The sequence below is a fragment of the Talpa europaea genome, assembly GCF_964194135.1.
Source record: "Talpa europaea genome assembly, chromosome: 14".
In the NCBI taxonomy this organism is placed as follows: Eukaryota; Metazoa; Chordata; class Mammalia; order Eulipotyphla; family Talpidae; genus Talpa; species Talpa europaea.
The window spans coordinates 65043432-65066849 of record NC_140082.1 but is presented as its reverse complement, the minus strand read 5'-3'; the positions used below and the strand labels follow the sequence as shown (position 1 = coordinate 65066849).

Genomic DNA, 23418 nt, shown 5'->3' with positions numbered 1-23418 from the left:
GATAATGTGCTAATGGGTTATATTAAGTACTTGTAGCGAAATGATTTGTGAGAAAGTACTTTATAAAATGTAAACAATATAAACACTATAAGGGTATGGAAATTTAATTCCTGTGTCAGAGTGAGTTGATTTGGGGAATGAAAATTTTGAGAAATCCTCAATTCAAGTTTTTGTTCAGTAATCAGAAACTGATTGGAATGCATATCAAAATATCTTAGATTTTCAACAGATAAAACACAGATAATGGGAAAAAACATTAGAGAAATGTTGCAATCTTGATTATTCTTTAAATTTAATTTTTTTATTAATGACATTATTTTACATCCTTCCCCTCCCCACCCCCATAATACAGGATTTCTTCCCTCAGGTGTGTCCACCATAATTTTCCCACCCATTGTCCAAAGCACCCAGTGTCCTCCACTGTAATCCATTCCGATGTCCTCTCCCAACCTCTTTTCTCTTCTCCCTTCTTCTCCCTTCTCCCCGCTTTGATGCCGCAGATCTAAGGTCTGCTCTCAAGAATCATTTTAAAGTTTTCATCTGTCTCATCTGCTGTTTGGTTTTTCTATATCCACGTATAAGTGAAGCCATCCAGTATTTATCTTTCTCCTTCTGCCTCACTTAGGATGATCTTTTCTAGTTTTTATCCATGTTGGGGCATGAATTAATCTTTTTTAATGACTGAGTAGTATCCCATTGTGAATGTGTGTGTGTGTGAGTGTGTTGGAGAAGCAGGTTTAAGTTGTTTCCATATCTTGGCTATTGTAAATAGTGATACTGTAATCATAGGAAGTCAGGTTTCCTTTCTAATTAGCATATTTATGTTCGTTGGGTAGAATCCTGGGAGTGAGTTGTTGGGTCATAGGAAAGATCCCTTTACAATCTTTTGAGGAATCTCCGGGCTTCTTTCCACGGGAGCTAACCTGTCTACATTCCCAGCAACAGTGTAAGAGGGTTCCTTTTTCTCTACACTGTCCCCAGCATTTGTTGTTTCTGGGTTATTTTGATATGGTCCATTCTCACAGATGTGAAGTGGTATCTTATTGTGGTTTTGATTTGCATTTACCTGCTGATAGGTGATGATGAACCTTTTTTGATATGCCTTTTGACCATCTTTAGAGAAGTGTGTATTTAGTTCTACCCACTTTTTGTTTAGGTTTCCTACTGTTGAGTTGTATGATCTCTCTGTACATATTCTATATCATTCTTTCTCTTATTCTGGGTATGGTGTGCAAATATTTTCTGCCACTCAGTATGGCATCTCTCTGTTACTGTCTCTTTTACTGTTACAGAGCTTTTTAACTTGACCTGGTCCCAGTTGTTTATTTTGTCCTTTGATCTTCTTGCTGCTGGAAATGAGTCCCCAAAGATGTTTCTGAAGTTTATGTCATGGAGTGTTTTGTCTATGTTTTCTCCTATGTATTTTATGGTTTCAGCTCTTACATTCAAGTCTTTTATCCATTTTGAATTGATTTTCATATGTGGTGTGAGATAGCACTTTAATTTCATTCTTTTGCATTTGGCAATCTAATTTTCACAACACCATTTATTGAAGGGTTTTCCTTGTTCCAGTGTATATATACTTTGCTCCTTTGTCATAGATTAGTTGTTAATAAATGTGTGATTTTATTTCTGGGCTCTCAATTCTATTCCATTGATCTGTGTGTTTTTGTTCCAGTACCATGCTATTTTAACTATTATGACTTTATAATATAATTTAAAGTCCAAAAATATGATACCTCCATTTTTCCCCTTTTTAATCAGGAGAGGTTTGGCTCTTCAGGGTTTTTGTGGTTCCACATGAATTTCAGTAGTCTTTATTCTATTTCTTTAAAGAATGCCATTGAGATTTTTTTATTGTGATTGCTTTGAATCTATACATTGCTTTGAGTAGCATGGCCATTTTGTTAATGTTGATTCTTCCTACCCATGAGCAGGAAATGTCTTTCCATTTCTTTCTGTCTTCTATTTCTTTTAGCAATGTTTTATAGTTTTCCTTGTATGGGTCCTTCATCTCCTTTGTTAGGTTTTTAATTTTTTGGTGAGATTTTAATGTAATGATGTCTCTCTTAATTTCTTCTTCTCGTTCATTATTTGTATATAGGAAGACAACTGACGTTTGCATGTTAATTTTGTTTCCTTTACTTCTCTGAACTGGTTTATTGTTTTAATTAGTTTTTAGTGGAGTTTTGGGGGCTCTTTGTGTATATTATCATATCATCTGCAAATAATGATAGCTTTACTTTTTCTTTTTGAATTTGGATTCCTTTATAGCTTTCTCTTACCTAATTGCTCTAACTCAAACTTCTAATACTGCGGTGGTTAATAATGGTGAGAGTGGAAATCCTTGTCTTGTGCCAGAGCTTAGTAGAACAACTTTTGACTTTTCACCTTTGAGTGCTATGGATTTGCTATGGATTTAACTTATGGCTCTTTTTAATGTTAAGATATGTTCAATTCATCCCCAGTTTTTCAAGGGTTTTCATCATAAATGGATGTTGAATCGTATCAAGTGCTTTCTCTGCATCTATTGATATGATCATGTTTTTTTTTTTCTTCTTGTTGATGCTAAATTACCCTTTCAGATGCTAAATTACCCTTGTGTTGCTAATATAAAATTCCACTTGGTCTTGGTGCTGTATAATATTTTTAATGCATTGTTAGATTTGGTTTGCTAATATTTTATTAGGATTTTTGCATCTGTGTTCATTAGGGATATTGATCTGTAGAGTTCTTTCTTTGTGTTGTCTTTAGTTTTGGTGTTAGTGTAATGCCATCCTCATAAAATATCTTTGGAAGAATTCTTTCTTCCTTGATTTGGTGAAAAAATCTGAGCAGAATGGGCATTAATTCATCTTTGAATGTTTGAAAGTTTAGATGGTTTCATGCTTGTGAAGCCATATAATCTTGGAGTTTTCTTTTTTTGGAGAGTTTTGATTACTGTTTCAATTTGCTTGCTTGTCATTTTATTCAGGTTTTCTATTTCTTTCCTATTCAGTCTTGGATGGTTTGTATCATTCTAAGAATCTGCCTGTCTCATCTAAGTTGTTGAATTTGTTTGCATATAAATATACATAGTAATTTCTTACTATGCTTAAAATTTCCATAGAGTCTGTTGTAATGTTTCCTTTTTCCTTTTTGATCCTATTAGTTGAGATTTCTCCCTCTTAGTAAGCCTAGATAAAACTTTATCTATTTTATTTATGTTTTCAATGAATCACTTTTCACTTTCATTGGTCTTTTGTACTATCAATTTTATTTCTTTTTCATTTTTTCTGATCTAATTTTTATTATTTCCTGCCTTTTACTGGATTTTGAACTTTTTTGTTCTCCCTTGAGTTTATTTTTTTAAGATTTATTTTAAACATTGAGTAGCGAATGCTGGGTATGAGTTTGTCATGTATGACCTTAATTATGTTGAGGTATGTTCCTTCTATAGCCAGTTCTTTGAGGGTTTTTTATCATACGTGGATGCTGAATTTTATCAAATGCTTTCTTGCCATATTTTGATATCTTGGTATATCTTTATATGATCCTATGATTTTTATCTTTCCTTATGTTTATGTGGTGAATTATGTTGATTGATTTTCAGATGTTGAACCATTCTTGTGTCTCTAGAATAAATTCCACTTGGTCTTGGTATATAATCCTTTAATGCATTATTGAATTCAGTTTGCTAAGATTTCGTTAAGGAATTTTGCATAAATGATCACAAAAATGGGTCTGTAGTTTTCGCCTTTGGTGGTATTTATCTAGTTTTGGAATCAAGGTAATGTTGGCCTTTTAGATGTGTTTGGTAGTATTCCCTCTTTTTCAATTTATTAGAAATTTGAGAAGGATAGGTATTAGTTCATCGTTGAATGTTTGGTAGAACTCACTGTGAAACCAGCTGGTCACGAACTTTAAGTTTTGGGGAGACATTGTGTAATAGTGTGCTGTCCATGGAAAGGTTGTTCCAGGTTCCCTGTGCCCACCCCCCCCCCCCATGAAGGGTGAAGATGAGCAGGGAGGAGAAGCTAGAGAAGATGGGGAGAAGGAAAGAAGGAGATCAAGAGGAGACCTGGAGACAGAGACATGTAAAGAAGAAGCTGTGTTTGCTTCTTGGCTTTGGGCTTGTAACAGGGACTTGGGCAACATGGAGACACTTGATAGAGACAGAGATGTGTGTGAGAGACCCGTGAGGAGGCTGACAATGTTAACCTTTATTTTGATTTTGATTTTGTTCTTTTCCTTCCAGACTTGCCAGGCCCCTTCTGCCCTTTTCCTATCGGTCCCCACCAGAAGGTGTCTGAGACTTGTGGCAGGCTTTTGGGCCTCAGTGGCCCTGCTTTGGGCCAACCCTATTTAGCTGGGCATTTACCCATGAGGGAATGGGTAACATTGGGTGCTTAATTGGAAACTATCTTGAACTATGTTCTTTCTCTTCTATCTATATCACACACTAATTAAAGTTATTTTCTATTGAAGGTCTTATGCACGAGAGTATGTTTTGTCTTTATGCAGCAGATGATAGAACCTTCTTAGAGCAGGCAGGTTCCGGGAATGGTCTTCATTCTGTTCTGTAACTATTTGATGACTGTTTCATTTTCCTTGCTTGCAATTGGTCTATTCAGGTTTCTTATTTCTTCCTGATCCACCCTGGATATTTATACATTTCTAAGCAGTTGTCCTTCTTTTCTAGGTTGTTTACTTACTAACATACAAATATTCACAATATTTCTTACAATCCTCTGAATTCCTGAGATGTTAATTGTAACTTCTCCTTTGTTCTGATACTATTTGATTTTTTTTGTCTTGTTTTCCTTTGAGAACCTAGCTAAAAGATAGTCTATATATATATATATATATATATATAATCTTTTCAAAGTACTAGCTTTTGGTTTCATTAATCTTTTCATTTCTATCTGCTCTATTTTTTATTTCTTTCCTTCCTTCTACTGGCTTTAGTTTTGTTTGTTCATCTTTTCTAGCTCCTTAAGTTGAGAGGTAAGATTATTTGTGTTCTTTGTTTCTTGATGTGAGCCTCTATTTCTATATATGTCCATCTTAGTATTGTTTTGCCATGTCCCATGTTCTAGTTGGTTATCTCCTCATTTTCATTCATCTTGAGGTATTTTTTAATTATTTCTTTGAGTTCCTCCTTAACCAATAGTCATTCAGTCTCCACATATTAGAAGTTTTTCCTGCTTTCTTTTTGTAATTGATTTCTAGTTTGATACCATTGTAATCAGAGTAGATGCTTGATATGATATTAATCATACCAAGCATCAAATTGTGATCTCCCATCCCTACTCTCCCCTATACTAACCTCAAAAGTTCAGTCATATTTCTAAGATATGTATCTCTAGATCTTCTGTCAAATTGGATTCTGTTTCCTCCTTTTCAAGCCTATGCTTTTAATTTATGTTTCTTTATACATTAACTAAGACCTCCAATACTATGTTAGTATGAATGGTGATGGTGGCATCCTTCTCTCATTCCAGACTTTTAAAGGAATGACATTAATGTTTCCCCATTTAAGGGATCTAACATTCATTAGAAATAAGAAATAAGAGATAGTTCATACTTACTTGGAAAAGAAAATCTTTGATGAATATATTTTTATTTGTAGGAATATATAAGATACATAAATGTTTTCATATTTGTTCTGTATTATATAAAACTTGTTTTATAATACTGATGACTAACATCTGTTAAAAATAAGAATTTTGAACAATATTGAAGCTTGTATTATTATGTAAAAGATTTACATTATGATATTCCAGCCATTCCATAATTACACACACACACACACACTAACACACACACACAGAGAAAGAGGGAGAGAGAGAGAGAGAGAGAGAGCAATTACAATGACAATTAGGTGTCTAATGCAGACATGGAGTAAAGAAATTTTAAGCTTTTGTGATATCTACTGACCTCATATGACTTGAACACTTGAAGTGTAACTAGTCCAACTTGAGAATTTATATGTATAATTACCCTGGATTTCAAAGACTTAGTGCAAAAACATATAAAATAGCTCTTTAATAATAATTTTATCTAAGTTACATATCATATTTGATAATATTAATATTTATTAATACAGTATTAAATCAATTTCACTTGCTTTTTTCTCAATGTAACTGCTAGGAAATTTCTTATTACATAAGCATCCCACATATTTATCTTGTACTGTACTGCCTTAGATCATATAGAGAGAAATTAAAGTACCCTGGATAATAGAGTGATGATAATGAATAATACTGACAGAAATTTGCTTTTCAGTGTCGCAAATAAATAGGGTTTTTTTTTAAATATTCAATCTATTCATTTTAACTCAGTTTAGAAGTGAAGAAGTTACAGCCAATATTCTTCAACCATTTTTCATTCTAAAAACAAAAATAATGAAAAAGTATTTACTTCTTATTATAGTGTCTTCAGAAACTGAACAAACCTAGACACAAGAGTGGCGTGCAGAGGTCACTAATATCCCCTGTTTTTTCCTGATTAAACTCGCCTAGAAGCTTCTTGAGCAGAAATATAAAATTCTTGATGGCCCAGGCATGCTTTGACTATCTAAAGACTCCTATTTATATGGAGGAGAAATCATTTTAATATTCATATTTTAACTTTTCTTCCACAGGTACTCCATTAACAGCAAAAATTTCCTCATTTTTAATACCAGGAGTACTGTAAGTGTTTAATTTTTGAACTATAGTTAAGTTTAATTTTTCTCTTTTTAGCTTACAGTAGAGAACAGAGTTAACTATACTCAGTTATATGGCACAGTGTCATTCTTTTATTTTTTTATTTTACTTACTTCCCACTTATATTTCTAATACATATTTAATCTCAAACTGCCATAAAGGTCTTTAAATATGTATGTTGCAAAAATAAGCAGTTATTTCAAGTAATTTCTGGTTTAATATTCATATAGTATGAGAACTGTTTAGACAAACCAGGATGTGTGATTATCCAAACTATAGACTTCATTCTCTGTTTCCAGAATGCCAATCACAATTTATGCTCTCATCCAGTGTATGTTGTCACCAAAATTTGGTATTATTGAACTTTCTTTTTTTTCACCAATCTTATTATTATATAATAACTTATTGCTTTGTTATTTTCACTTCTCAAATGACTACTAATTTTGAGCATCTCCTTCCATACTTGTGCAGTCTTCTCTTTTGTGAATTGCCTGTTCTTCCCTTTGCCCATTTTCCATTTAATTTTCTGCCCTCTTCAGCTGCCTTGTAGGGCCAATCACCAGGTGGAGTGCCTTTGCCTTGTTCTGTGGCCCAAGCACCCACGTCATTCCCTGGACATACCTTGTCTAGTAGAAAACAGTTTAAAACAGATTTGATGTTACAAAAATAAAGAAGTCAACAAATGGGGTATAGGTGGGCAAAGGAATAGAAAGTGAAGCACTTTCTGGTTTTATAATTAAAAATAGAATAATAAAGTTTAAAATTTAGTAAAATATAGGTAAGACAATTTTTCTTGTTTATCTATAGAATAAGATGTATTCTTCTATATGATTACCAAATGTTGGTTTTAAATGCTTGTTTTTATTTGCTAGTTTTGCATCTAACCTCATGAATACCTTATTTTTTAAAAAAGTTTATTTTTGATGTGCCACACCCCCACCTTATAATTTATATATTTTTGAGTCTTCCTTAAGAAAAATCTTTGCCTTTGACTTGAAAAGATTTTTATCCTACATTTTCCTTTACATGCTCTATATTGCTACCTTTCAAATATAGGCCATAAATCCATCTGGAGTTCACACTGAATGTAGACATTTCCTATTGGTTGATTTGACTGTTCTTGCCTACATCCTGCTATTTCTTGTGGTTGGAGTCCACTCCCAAAGCTCTGTAGTCTTCCAATGAATATATGTGTCCTTCTATAGATAAGCAATGAAGTTGTTTTCATTGTAGTTTGCTAGAGCTGTTATGAACTTTCTTATGCCTACCTTCTACTTAACATTTGCCTTCATTTCTGTTGGGTATATACCTAACACTGTAATTGATAAGTCATTGGATATATGCATATGTTCAGCTTTAGGAAGTATACCAAAAGATTTTACAAAGTGGGGCCTCCCCGGTGGTGCAGCGGTAGAGCACTACATTGCAAAGCTGCCCGCAGCGACTGCAACGCTGGTTCGATCCCCGGCCACCACCAGGCGAGGGTCCCACATGGCGCGCAGACCTCTCCTGCCGCCCGCTGCTCCCCTCAACAGTGTACTTTGTCAGTCTGCCTGCTCTGTTTTCCCCTCTGGCTCTGGTGAATTCTCTCACCCTCCCGTGCTTCTGCCTGTACCCAGTGCTTGTATAAATAAATCTTTAAAAAAAAAAGATTTTACAAAGTAATTATATTCATCTACACTGATATATTTACATAATTGCATACATGTTATTCCAAACCAGGTCAAAGAAATCTATGTAAATTATATTTTCTTTTCATGTGTGTATTTGTTTTCAAGTTAATGGGTATTCATTTTGTTATAATCTTTGCTTACCATTTTTATTTCTATTTGTATATATTTTATTTCTCTGATATCATTTATTCATGGACTCCCTCTTCTTCTCTTGACAAGTTTATTCATCTTTTTTTAAAAAAATTAAAAAGCACCTTTAAAACTCTCAATTTTCCCTTATTATCTTAATGTAGCTTAGAAACATTTAATATTTGATAGCTGTTCACCATAACAATGAAGTTATGTCTAGTCTAATTCCTCACATAAGGCTATTGTTTCCTTGTTGATTTTTTTTTGTGTAGTTGTCTGTCCATTGATATAAGTGGGGTGCCATAAACCCCCCCAAAAAAACCCTCTACCTGGAATCACTAAGAAAAATAAAACTCTAATAACAGAAATGAAAGAGAAGTTACTGCAGACACCTCAGAAATCCATTGCCAACAAACTAGAAAATCTGGAAGAATTGGACAAATCCCTAGAAGCCTCAACCTTCCCAGACTAAATAAGGAATAAATGGAAAACCTGAACAGACCAATCACAAGGAAGGAAATTGAAATAGTAATCAAAAGTCTCCCATAAACCAAAGCCTAGGACTAGATTGCTTTATTAGTAAGTTCTACCAAATCTTCAAAGAGGAACTAATACATGTTTCTCAAAATCTTCCAAAAAAATTGAGAAAAAGGGAATGCTACCAAACACATTTTGTGAAGCCAACATTATTCTTATATCAAAAGTAGACAAAGACATCACAAAAAAGAAAACTACAGACCGATATCTCTGAAGAACACAGATGTGAAAATCCTGAACAATAATAAAAGGGATGTTTTTTTTTTATTTCTTCTTCTTCAGATTTATTTTTTGTGTATAGGAAGGGTACTGACTTTTGCATGTTGATTTTGTATCCTGCCACTTTACTGAACTGATTGATTAGTTGAATTAGTTTTTCTGCGGAGTTTTTGGGGTTTTCTATGTATATTATCATATCATCTGCAAATAGTGATAGTTTGACTTCTTCTTTTCCTATTTGGATTCCTTGTATGTCTTTCTCTTGTCTTATTGCTAGGTATTTACCCAAAGGACACAGAAACATCAATTCCAAAGAGCACCTGCACCCCTATGTTTATAGCAGCACTATTTACAATAGCTAAGCTTTGGAAACAATCCAAATGCCCAAAAATAGATGAATGGATCAAGAAGATGTGGTACATATACACCATGGAATATTACTCAGCATTCAAAAAAGATAAACACATGCAATTTGCAGCAACATGGATGGAGCTGGAGGGGATCATGCTCAGCGAAATAAGCCAGAAAGAAAAAGAAAAGTACTGGATGGTCTCACTCAAAGCAGGAATCTAGAGAACTTAAATAAGGGACCAGGAAAAAGAATATACGAAAGAAAACATAAAAATCAACAAACAACTGTGAACCAGAGACACTATGTGGGTGGGGGGCGGGGAAAGGAGGGATTGGGGTCAAAATAAGGGGGTTGTAATTGTATGGGGAATATAAAAATAAAATTAAAAATTTAAAAAAAATCCTGAACAAAATCTTAACAAACTGAATTCAACAATACATTGAAAGAATCAAATAGCATGACTAAGTGGGATTTATTCCAGGCATGCAAGTATATATAGTTTAACATATGCAAATTAGTAAATGTAATTGACCATAACAAAAGACAAAAATAGTACAATCATATCAATATATGCAGAGAAGGCATTTAGCAAGATTCACCATCCATTTATGGACTTTATCATATAATCAGCATACAAAATCTGTTGCATTCCTATACACAAATAATGAACTGGAAGAGCACGAAATCTAGAAAACAATCCCATTTACAGTGGCATCAAAAAGTAGGGCCTCCCTGGTCGCTCAGGGGTTAAAGACAGTGCTATCAAGCTACTGCCAGCCACTACAACATGAGTTCAATTCCCAGCCGGCCAGGGAGCTGGCTAGGAAGCAACAACAGACCTCTGCTGTCTCGCCCGCTGCTCCCACAGCAGTGTATTTCAGTAGATCTGCTCCCCATCTGTGTGTTCTCCTCCCCATCTCTGTCTCTGGTTAATCCTCTCACCCTCGCATCTCTGGCCTACACCCCAGTTCTTGTATGCATAAATAAATAAATCTTAAAAAAAAGTATTAAATACATAGGACTGAGTCTAAAAAGGAGGTGAAAGAACTATTCAGTGAAAATTCTGAGACATTGTTAAAAGAAATAGAGGAGGACAATGGAAACACAAGGAAATGGAAAGATATTTCATGCTCATGGATTAGAAAAATTAACATTATTAAAATGTCCACCTTACCCAAAGCAATATATAGATTTAATGCAATTTCTATCAGAGTTTCAGTGGAATTCTTCAAAGAAATAGACCAAGCATTATTGAAATTTATATAGAACCACAAAGGTTCTGAATAGCCAAAGCAATCAACCAAAACAGAAGAGGAGTGGAAATATTGCATTCCAAAACATCAAGCTTTACTATACAAGTAATCAAAATAGAATGGTAGTAGGATAAAAATAAACACAAAGACCAATGGAATAGAATCAAGAGCCCAAAATTAAACCCACATTTATATGGACAGTTAATATGACAAAAGAGCCAAGAGTAAACTGTCCCAACCCGCGGGATTCGGAGGCACGGAAAGAGAAGGGCTGAGGATTGAAATGAGGGGCTTGAGACGACTTGCCGCTAGCGGTTGCTTCTTTATTTTTCCTTTTTCCTTTTCCTACTTTTACATGTTTTTTCCTTTCCCTGTCCTGCTACCTTCCCTGGCCTTCTCTATGCTCCGCTCTCAGTACGTTTCTCAGTATCCTCTCTCAAAGTCTCTACACAGTATCCTTTCCACAGTCTCCTTCTCGAAGTCTCCTCGCCTCATCCTCTATGCAGTCCCCGCAGTCTCTCTCCTTATCCTCTACGCAGTCTCTCCAGTCTCTCTCCGCTCTCTCCCGTGGTTCCCTTCTTATACCCTCGTAGCTCCTCCCATCGTACCTCCCAGTCCCACGTGATTTACCGGAAACACAGAGGTTTCTCAGAAGGCGAAACAGGAATCGAAACCTAACTTGCGAGCATGCGCAACACGGCGCATGCCCCAGGCGGCTCCGGACATCTCCCCCTTTTTTCTTTTAAATGAGACACCTGGCCTGTCTTAGGTTGGCATATCCCGTAACCAGCCTTACCTGTCATCACTAATCCGGCGCACTTGGTCCGGACCGCTTTCTTAGGTTGGTCTGGACGGGCTACGCTCTTACCCGTCTTTGGCTCACAGGTTCTCTAGGGCTAAGTTGACCCATCCGGATGCCACTGGGGAGTCCTGGTCAAGTACCATGGCACCAAGTACTTGCCTGACCGCAATAGCACGTTCTTTGTTTCGCTTCCATAGCTGACGGAGAAACCATACACTGAAGGCACAAACAGCCAAGAGCTAAGGCTGTCACCCTGCCCCAAGCTTGCAACTCTGAGAGGAGTCCTCTAAACAAGGCAATGACACCCTCACCCGTAACAGGGGTAACACAAATAAAACTGTACAGAGGGTTACAAGGTATGTGAGCAGTTAACAAAAGTGTGTCTATTTCTTCTTACATGAGCTGACTGCTGACTAAGCATAAAAAGTCCATTTCATAAATGTCCATTCATATCTTGCAGTGTTGGTAAAGCAGAAGCAACATTGGCAGTTGATGCACAATCGCCCATCGTACTGACATCTGGGATGCTTGTGTCATCAAGGTTAGCAGGGTCAGGTGTATTGACAAACCGAACCAATCGAGCAGGAACCCATCGGGGTGCTTCCACGTCCTGTGGGAAAAGACAAATGCTGCCAGGCAGCTGTATTAATACTGGCGCGGGTGGTTGCCACTCATTATTGACCTGGTCCTTCCATCTTGTCATATAAGCGCTGTGGGAGTAAGGTTACTACAAAATACCAAGACATCAAAAGGATGAGAGACAGACAACCTATTTAAGGTCACCTGGGCTAGAGGCTTTTCGACTCTAGTGATCGCTTCACGAGCCTCCTGTGTAATGGCTCTAGGAGATGCGGGGTCTGCATCTCCTTTCAACATGTCAAAAAGAGGCTTTAGCTCTCCCGATGTAATAGAGAGCGAAGAGCGTGTCCATGTTAGATCACTGCATAGGTGTTGGAAATCATGCAAGGTGAGAAGGTGAGCTACTGCCAATTTTGGTACTGCTGGAGCATAACTGCCTTTACTCAAATGGTATCCTAAATACTGAAAAGGCTCAGCCATTTGTAACTTCTCAGGAGCAATCTTTAGACCTGACATCAGTAAATGATTCTCCAGGTCCTGGGAACAGGCATACAGCAGGTCAGATGTGTGAGCTGCCAGTAACAAATCATCCATATAATGATACACATGCACTTGTGAATGTTTGACTCTAACAGGAGCAATGGCTCTGGAGACATACATTTGGCAAATAGTGGGACCATACCCTGAGGAAGGCACACCCATTGATATCTATCATGCGGAGCAGCAGCATTAATGGCCGGAATAGAAAAAGCAAAGCGTTTGGAATCTTGATTATGTAATGGAATAGTGAAAAAACAATCCTTAAGATCTAGGATCAAGATATAATGATATTGTGGAATGGCACTTGGAGAGGGAATGCCAGGTTGCACTGGTCCCATAATCTCCATAGTCGCATTCACTGCCCTAAGGTCCTGTAATAGTCTCCATTTTCCGGACTTCTTTTTGATAACAAAGATGGGAGTATTCCAGGGGGAGGTAGATGGGACTAAGTGTCTAGCCTGTAGCTGTTCTTCTACTAACATTCTTGTGGCCTCTAACTTCTCTTTCAGCAAGGGCCACTGTGGTACCCACACAGGTGTGTCAGATTTCCAGGTGATAGGAATGGGCGTGGGTGGAGGCCTAATCACAGCGGCCCCTAGAAAAAAGGGTAACCGAGCCCTCGTTTATCCCCCGCTTCCCTCGTCACTTCCTGTAGATTAAAAGAGGGAGACCCTTGCTGTTGTTTACCCAAACCTTGTCCAGGCACGTAGCCCTGATTAATCATCATTTGGCCAGCTGGACGATCCGTGACTAATGAAGCCCCCATCTCCACCAGAATATCTCGTCCCCAGAGGTTCATGGGGATTCCGGGGAGGACATAAGGTTGAAATTGCCCACTATGGCCCTCACTGTCCCTCCAGCAGAGCACAGTGGTACTCCTGGAAGGATTTTGGGATATTCCCAGACCCTGCAAGGAGGTGTAAGCGGTAGCCACGGGCCACTGTGAAGGCCCGTGGATATAATGCTCCTTGGATATAATGGAAGTGTCTGCCCCAGTATCCAAAGGACCCTTAAATGTTCTGCCATTAATTATCAATTCAATTAGAGGCCTCTTATCTAATGTCAGAGCCAAATTCACAAGAGGGTTGCCTGAAGAGCCAAAACCTTCAGCACCGTGAATTACACGGTGGACTTTTCCATCACTGGCTAATCTTGGTAATGGTATAATTTGAGCTATTCTGTCACCAGGGGATATAGAGATAACTCCAAGAGCAACAGATGCAAGAATCTTAATTTCTCCAGTGTAATCAGTATCAATGAGGCCTGGGATGACCTGAAGGCCTTTAAGGGCACTGGAGCTGCGGCCAATTATTGGCCCCAAAATTCCATCAGGGAGAGGACCTACTGGCCCGTAGGTAAACATTGCACTCCCATGCTAGCAGTAAGAACAGTGTATGTGGAGACACTCAAATCGAATCCACCACTTCCTGGGGAGGTGTGGAAGAGGTCAGAGAAAAACTTTACCTTTTTTGGGGATTGCTCTGAACTGCCCCTATAATTGGCTGAGAGGGTTGCCGGGGCTGCGCCCTCCCCCACGAGTTTCCTGGCTGCCCTCCCATACGGGGGTCAGCAGATTTCCCTGATAATCTGTCTTAGACGGACACAGGTTTGCCCAATGACTACCCTTTCAGCACCATGGACAAACTCCTGGTTTCTTTTGAGGGTTAGCAGTTCGTGGTGCTGTAGCACCCCCGCTCTGCCCCAAAGACGGGCAGGAGGCCTTTATATGCCCTTGCTGACCACAAGTGAAACAGGCACGGTTTCGTGGTCCAGTTACTGGACCACGCAAGGCCTGAGCGATCACCGCACCGGTAACTTGAGCTTCACAAATATCCTTACAAAGTCTCACATAATCATCCAAACTAGCCTGAGCTTTCCAGGGTCTAATAGCTTCCTGACACCACTTATTAGCATTTTGAAATGCAAGCTGTTTAACTATCAGTAGGGAGGCATCAGTGTTACCTAGAATTCTGCCAGGCGCAGTCATCAATCTTGCTAGGAACTCTGCATATGGCTCTGTCGACCCTTGAATGACCTTTGTTAATTGAATGTTGGCTCCTCCTCTATCTCCTATTGCCTTCCAGGCTGACCGTCCAGCTGCTGCAACTTGGGCAAATACAGCCGGATCATAATCCTTTTTTCGGTCATTACTATCATATTGCCTTTCTCCTGCTAACATATCCTTGTTTCTAACAGGAAATCCAGCATCAGCATTGAGTTTAGCTGTATGAGTGCAGTTCTCTAAAAATATACCTTTCCATACCAAATAATCCTCTGGGGAAGTCAACACTCTGACTAGCGCCTTCCAATCATTAGGAGTCGGATTCATGCCGATCCAGCTATCCAATAAGGTATGCGTAAAAGCGCTCTGGAGGCCATAGTGAGTAACTGCCTCCTTTAAAGTCTTCAAATCTTTAACAGATGTGGAGACATGTACTGTAGTACGCACCCCTTGAGGATCTGTCCCTTCCACGACTGGATAAGCATAATTAGGGGCCTGGGAAGCCAGGACTCTTTCCATCATAGAGCACAGTCTTTCCATAAATGGAAGATCAACCCTGTTGAGTGTTCCAGGAAGTGGCTCAGGAGGTGGCTCCCCAGGTGTTTTCCATCTCCTTTTACACTTCCCTGGCTTATATCAACCGAGGCCTTCCTCATCCTGTTCCTCCCCTCCTCCCGACTCATCGGTAGAATAATCTAGGGGAGGGGCTGTTGGTATTTTTTGAGTAGAGGAAGGGGGACTTACCGATGTAGAACTCATAATGGAACTTCTATCTTCTTCCTCCGTTTGTCTCGCTGTCCTCACGGCCTCAGTGGCTAACTGAGCGGCAGCAGTGCCACCGGCATTAAGAGCATCTCCCACCACTCCCCAGACTGTCAAAGTAGTGCCAGGAAGAGACTCAAGGCCATATAATTGCTGATGCAAGACAATATCTCCTTTCACCTTATTCCAATTGTCACTATCGACCTGATCCTGCTCCAGAAACCATTTACTAGTGATACTAAGGGTCTCTACAAATCCTTTAAGAATTTTTCTACTAAGAGGAACCCCTAACTTTTTTAGGAGAGCTTCCAGGGAAATAACTGCCCCTTGGACATTGAATTGCCCACGATCCCAGCTACCTTACCTTACTTTACTTTACTTGCCGGCTCACCACAGCTGGTCCTTCAGCGATTCCTTCGTTCTTTTTCATGCCCCACGTTGGGCGCCACCTGTCCCAACCCGCGGGATTCGGAGGCACGGAAAGAGAAGGGCTGAGGATTGAAATGAGGGGCTTGAGACAACTTGCCGCTAGCAGTTGCTTCTTTATTTTTCCTTTACCTTCTCTTACTTTTACATGTTTTTCTTTTCCCTGTCTTTCTACCTTCCCTGGCCTTCTCCCTGCTCCTCTTGCAGTAACCTCTCTCAGTATCCTCTCTCGAAGTCTCTCTCTCAAAGTCTCTATGCAGTGTCCTTTCCGCAGTCTCCTTCTCGAAGTCTCTTCTCCTTATCCTCTACGCAGTCTCCTACTCTCTCCCGTGGTTCCCTTCTTATACCCATGTAGCTCCTCCCATCGTACCTCCCAGTCCCACGTGATTTACAGGAAAACACAGTGGTTTCTCAGAAGGTGAAATGGTAAATCGAAACCGAACTTATCGCGCGCATGTGCAACATGGCGCATGCTCCAGGCGGCTCCAGACAATATCCTAGTTCAGTCAACTCACTTTTCTCTCTTTCTCTTTGTGGACTCATTTTGTGGCCTCTTAACTATTTCTGTTCCTAGTTTGTGAATTTATAACTTAAGATTGTTCTTTTTCTAACCACCAAGTATTTGAGGATATTTAATTCAGTTTGACATATTGTGTTGCAGTTTTCTTCTTTGTTGTTGTATTTTTAAAAGTCTTTTTTTTTTCAATCAAAATGTTCTGGGTTTTGTTTTCTATTCTCCTATAGTAGTTTTGTATAAGTAAATACTACTTATATCTATGAATTTTATGGATAGGTAGGTAGATTGTGTAAGCTTAAAGATTTCAGTTGAAGTTACTTCTCTCAGTGTAACAAAATAAAGCTTCCTTAGGGGCCACCCCCGGTGGTGCAGTGGGTTGAGAGCAGCGCTGTGAAGATGTCTGCAGCCTCTGCAGTATGGGTTCGATTCCGGCCAGTCGGTCAGCGAGAATCCCACATGGCACAGCAGACCTCTCCTGTCTCACCCACTGCTCCCCTCAGCAGTGTATTTCGTCGGTCTGCCTGTTCTGTTCCCCACTCTGTCTCTGGTGAATCCTCTCACCCTCCCGTACATCCAGCCTGTACCCCAGTTCTTGTATAAAAAATAAATAAATCTTAAAAAAAAAAGTTTCCTTAATCAAGAGCTTCTTGTTGAAGTGTTTTATTCTGTTTTTTATCTTTTTTAATATTTTAAATTTCTCTCTCTCGATTCTCTTCCCCTTCAACATTTTCTCTCCAAAAGGTTTCTCTCCTTTCACCTTCTCTCCAAAGATAATGTCTGAGACTAGCCTATCAAGCCCAAATACTTTTAATTACCTTCTTTAGTCAATGCTTCAATGTTATGTTTTGATACATTGTCAAAGTATAGTGTCCTGGAAATGTTACTTTTCCTTCGTTGTACTACTCTGTACAATTTCAAAAGAACCATATTTTAGTTATTCTTTATTTAAGTAATGAGGACCCAGAAAAATTATACTATATACCTGAATAATGAAATGAAAATATGGGAGAAAATTTTTAGTTTGAACTACTTTATCTTCTCTTTTTAGATTAAGTTAGAATATGAAGGAACATCATTTTCTGAGTGGAGTGTGCCACAGACTTGCTCTATAAAAGACAAAAGGTAAGATTTTTGCAATGAATGTCAACATATATATATATTTACATCTGAAAAAAGCATTCATATAGTGTAGAATTTTAGATTCAAGGTTATAATTCAAGGTAAATTTCTTCTCATTAAATAGATGTGAAAAGAAATAAAAATAGCTTTGAAAATAAAACAGAAGTAAAATAATGTTATTTTAAAATTTTTATTATTAGCTGACAGCAGTTTTGAAAGTTAAAAAGTAATAGGGGGATTTCTACTACTGTTGTATGCATCTGTACTTATTCCTCCTTTCCCATTGTTTTTTAAATGCTAGCTCACCTCGGACAGAGTTGCGTTGTTCTTCTGCTGGTGTTCAGACTATAAAACCAATTGTTACAGGCCCAGTAAGTTGATTTTAATAATTTATTAAATCTTGAATAATCATCTCTGTTACACTTTGTCTTTTTAAACTTTCAAACTAATTTGAACTGTTTTAACTAGTATAAATTGTAACCACAGATAAGGTTACTTTAAAAATTATTGTCAGTGTCATTACTTTTTAGGTATGTATTGTAGCAAATTATGTTATCAAAAGATAGATGATTTTTCCTTACTCTTTTTATTTAAGTATATTAAAGTCCAACCTCACTACTTAAATGATAAGTTTTCCCAGCAGAGTGGTTGTCATATCACATACTTTATGGCAATTATGCAGGTTAAGAGCATTTCTAGTACTTTTTTACCTCCATTATATTTTCTTCAAGAAATAATATGTTAATTCAAACAAATGTGAGTAATGTTGACATCTCTCTAGTTTACAAAAAAAGAGGAGTAAAGCACATTAAAACATTGATAGTTTATTAGCTAGTAACAAAGTACTGGTCACCTAGCCAATGTCCCCACACAAGTGTGTTGTAAGTCACTGTTAGACTCCATGTGACAAATATGCCCTCACCTTGGGCTTTGTGCCTTTTTGTAATATTTTTTATTTTCAGAGACAGAGTAAGGTGGCAGAGTCCAGATGAGATGAATATTATTTCATTTTTCAATTCCTATGGAGTGAAAAATATTTGAATTTGTCTTTTTGAGTTTATGAGTATTTACCAGTTTTAGTAAACCATGTGAATGTGAAAGGATGTAAAAAAATATATAGATACATGTATATTTGTGAATATCTTTGTTACCTATAGAAAAAATCTTCAACTCTTACAACTTGTAAAGGGATACATGTGACTTTGAAATGCACTCTAAAGCACAACTAAAAAATCTCTCTAGGCATTACCAAATATCCCTGACAAGTAAAATCATCCCTGCCCAAGAAATGAATTCAGTAAGGAAGATTATCTAGGAAAACTCAGTTTTCCTTTATACACTCACAAAAAACACTGTTGTGAGCAGACATTGAGTTGGGGGGGGTGTTGAGGGGGAGCAGTGCAGTCTTCTACACTGATCAGTTCTCCAACATCAGTTAGGTGTCCTACAATTCAAAGTTCTGACACTACCTGCAGTTAGTGTCACATCTCACAAGTTAAGGGTTCAGCCCCATGAGACTGTCCCAACTTCAGATGCAATTCAAAGCCCCAGACTGTCATCTGTTCTTCTGAATGACTGACTATAAAACCAGGTTCTCACAGACTTTTCAGATTTGATGATTTTCTCGAATAGCTCACAGAACCCAGGGATACACATTTACTAAGTAAAATAAAAGATATGACAAAAGATACCAATAAAGGGCCTCCCCGGTGGCACAGCGGTTGAGCACTGGGCTGCGAAGCTGCCCGCAGCCTCTGCAGCACCGGTTAGATCCCCGGCCTCCAGTGAGGGTCCCACATGGTGGGCAGATCTCTACTGCCGCACCTGCTATTCCACTCAGCAGACTTCCTCAGTCTGCCTGTTCTGCTCCCCGCTCTGGCTCTGGTGAATTCTCTCACCCTCCCGTGCTTCTGACTGTACCCAGTGCTTGTATAAAAAATGAATAAATAAATAAATCTTAAAAAAAAAACAAACTGTGATAAACTTAAGAATAAATAGCCTGACTTGGGGCATTTATTAAAAAAAAAAAAAGATACCAATGACTAGCCAGATGTAGCAGGACATAGAGTGAGATACACAAGGTTTCCAGATTTAGGAGCTACTGTTCTTGTAGGGTAGGGAAGTGTCACCCTTCCGTTGATGTGTCTGCCAACCTAGAAGCTCTTAGAATTCTATACATTCATTTTTTATGGAGATGTCATCATATAGACATGATTAATTAAAACTCATTTTCTCCCTATTCTGGAGAGTAGAGCAGTGATATTGAAAGTCCCAAACTTGTAGTGTGGCTTGGTCTTTGTAGCAACCAACCTCCATCCAGGGCCTGACCAAAAATTTCCTTATTAGGACAAAAGACACTCCTTTCACCCAAGAAATTCTAAGGTATTTGCAAGTTCTAGATCAGGAACTTGATTCAAGGCCCACATATTGGAAGGAAATAGGTATGTAAGTAAGGTTACCAAGTCATCTAAATTTGCCATTCTGATAGTACATTCTTAATCATAGAGAGTCGCTAAACTGGTATTAAATGCATATTTATTAATTTCATTTTGAAATTTATACTTCTTCTATTGTTAGATAAATATCTTAGTGCTTCTGTGACTTCTATGCCTGTATTCAAATTTGTATTTACATGAAAGCTCATATATCTCTTATTTTTTTGCATTTTCTTTTAGGATGTAGAAGAAGAACGCTACTTATCTATAGCCAACTCTTATATTTGCTTTCTGTGGTATTATCATGTTACGTAAGTAATACAATATTGAATATAAAGGTAACTAGTATTTTTAAAGACTATTTAGCATTAGCTTTTAATTAACCACAAATAGATGATAACATTGTTTCCATATAAGTTTTCATTTACCAATGAAGATATCCTCAGATATACTCCCAAACTAATATTGAAGAACAAACAATATAAATAATAGCAACTACTATTTGAAAAGTTACTTCATCACATGTTTACACTTTATGTTTATTATTGCTCTATTTTCATAGTAACAGCATAAATATTTTGTAAATAAGGAAATGTAAGTCTGGATAGGTGAAAATAATTTGTACAAAAACAAAAAGCTATTTAAAGATACCTTTGGGATTCAACTCTGGTTTTTCAGGTTATTGGATTCTTTTATTTCCATTATATTCTAGAAGAGCTGTTATTATACTCTTCAACCCATTTTGAGTGTGAATGAATAATACTAAGAAAAGAAAACCATCATAAGAAAAATAATTAGCTGCATTATAAAGTCATTTAATTATGAAATTGGAAAGTGTTTAAAGTGTCAATGAAGCAGAATATTTTTTAGAATCATTGTCCTGAGTTCTGTTTAAGATACAAAGAATTGTTTTATATGGTCCTTGATCTCCAGCTGATTGTAATATGTATTTCTTTCTATTTACCTAACATCTCTTCTTTTGGGAGGACCCATGCCTCCACTATTCTTTGATGAAATTGTTAATTTCATGTGATTTATATGGTACTAACACTACAACCCCTCCCTTCATGGGATACAGTGACTTACTGAGGACCAGCATATGATGCAGGTCGAACTTAATTGGAATACGCATGTCTTTAGTAAAGGGTAGCTGTTACTGATACTTTTATGTTCCATTTCACATGATGGTCCCTTTATATCACATGGCTCTGCATTTTATCTTCAATTTCAGGATTGAAAGTGCTGATAACTAAATTTCAGCAATTCCCCCAGGCTACTCATTTAGCTATTCCTCTCCAAATTACTGTTACCTCCCCAGAGTCTGATCAAGAATCAAGCATTGGGTCTCTGCTATTTATGAAACTGGCAGACTTGTATCCTTATTGGAAGTTTCAGAGATGCTAATCACCAGCCTCCCCTCTGAAGTTCTGAACTAGTTGAGACATAGATAAGGGAAAATTTGGGGATAAAAGTTGCTGGTATTTCTTTATTGGAGAATAGAACTTGCTTCTGTGGTCAACTGCGCTAATGTCTACTTCCCTGAGAGACTGTGAGAATCATTAGAGACAATCTGCCAAGAAAGTATTTGTAGCCAGTTTCATGAATTTCTGATTTCACTCATACATGCTGAGTCTCAAGAACTGGTAAAAGAGAGGCCTTCAGACTACCCCAATCCAGATATGATCCCTCCAGTGTGGTGGGAAAGAATTGGGGTGTAGGCTACAAGGGTGGGAATGAAAGAATTCACCAGAGACAGTGGGAACAGGGAAAGAAAGATTTATTGATACACTGCTAAGAGAAGCAGTGGGCAAGATAGAAGTTTGTGCATGAAGAGGGATTTGGGGCTCCCTATTATAACCTGTTTTACGTTGTTTTTTCATGATTGGGGAGTGCGTTTGGTCCATTTAGTCCTGGAATGTCAGGTCATGGGTGTTCACCTTTGAACAGACTGTGTCCTTGCCCAGCTTCTGCATTCCAGACAAAGTGATCTGTCATATGGCCTGGTTCCCATAGCAACCTTATCAATTCCCTTTATCCCAAACCATCCTGCTAGGCAAGGGGTGGGGGCTTAGATTTCAACCTCATTAAATGATACTCCAACAACCAGGAAAGCAAAAACAGGAGCAACACATACCCAGAATGGCTGTTAGCCCAAAGGCGAAAACTCAATGGAAGTTAAGTGTTTCTCTGTTACAAATATTAAAATATTCATATCTATCACATACAAAAATTTTAAAGAATAAAATGAGGCCAATACCTGTGTATCTATTTGTATAAGTCAGGACATAGAGCATTACCAGTACCTTAGAATCTGCTTCATGCCTCTATCCATCACATCGTATTCCTCTCCCAAGAGGAAAAGTATGAATCACTATCCTGAATATTGTATAATAAATTTGCTTTGTTTTGTTTAGTGTTTTGCCAACAGTAACTGACTGAAGTAAGCTGTTTAGTTCTGTCGTGTTTAGAATGTTATTTAAATTGCATCATATGGTATGATTTGCTTGTTTCACTAAATATTTTTGAGACTTACCCATGTTTAAACAAGAATCTTTAGTTCTTGCATTGTTACTACTTTGAGTTATTTTATTTTATGACTGTATTTTATTTTTTATGACTGTAAATGTGGTATTTGCTTGCAAAATATAGTACCTTGTGACTGAGACTCTGAGTAGCCCTGGTATTAACTGGGAACTTTTTAGAAGTTCAGAATCTCAGACCTCCTTCCAGACCTGCTAGATCAAAAGTATACATTTTAACAAAATTGTGTCGACGTTTGGCATTGTTTTGGAAGTACCAATCTAATGCACATAAATAAAAATATAAGTTTCTCTAACATATCAAAGTAGAATTGCCTAGAAATAGGATATGCACTTGTTCAACTTCACTAGGAAATACGTCAATGATTTTTGAAATGATTGTCCAAATTTACATCTACATCGGCAGATGATAAAAAATTTCATTGTGTTACAGCCTCACTAACATGTAATATTATCTGAAATTTATTTCCAATTTACTACGTATGAACTTACGTTATTATGCTTTTCATTTCCATTTACCTGAACACTATTAAGCACATTTCTATATATTCATGAGGAATTGTTCTTCCTTCTCTGTTAAATATTTTTTACCCATTTTGAGTTATTCTTTTTTTTTTAAATAATAAATTTTATTTTTATATTCCCCCATACAATTGCAAATGCCCCATTCTGACCCCAATCCTTCCCCTCCCGCCCCCCACCCCCCAAAAAGTGTCTCTGGTTCATAGTTTTCTGTTGATTTTGATTTTCACTTTCTTATATTCATTTTCCTGGTCCCTTATTTAAGTTCTCTAGATTCCTGCTATGAGTGAGACCATCCGGTATTTTTCTTTTTCTTTTTGGC

The 23418-nt window shown here is 37.6% G+C and overlaps 1 protein-coding gene across 1 annotated transcript in view; it reads left to right on the top strand.

Annotated features, from left to right (window-relative positions):
* The window catches only part of CATSPERE (catsper channel auxiliary subunit epsilon), a gene marked incomplete at both ends in the record, with an annotated part of 196717 nt that overhangs the window by 450 nt on the left and 172849 nt on the right, over positions 1–23418 (top strand). The window contains 4 exons of the mRNA XM_084254054.1: positions 6626–6674; positions 17529–17602; positions 17901–17970; positions 20275–20345. Coding sequence (XP_084110180.1) covers positions 6626–6674; positions 17529–17602; positions 17901–17970; positions 20275–20345 — 264 coding nt within the window. The remainder of the gene's footprint in view (positions 1–6625; positions 6675–17528; positions 17603–17900; positions 17971–20274; positions 20346–23418) is intronic.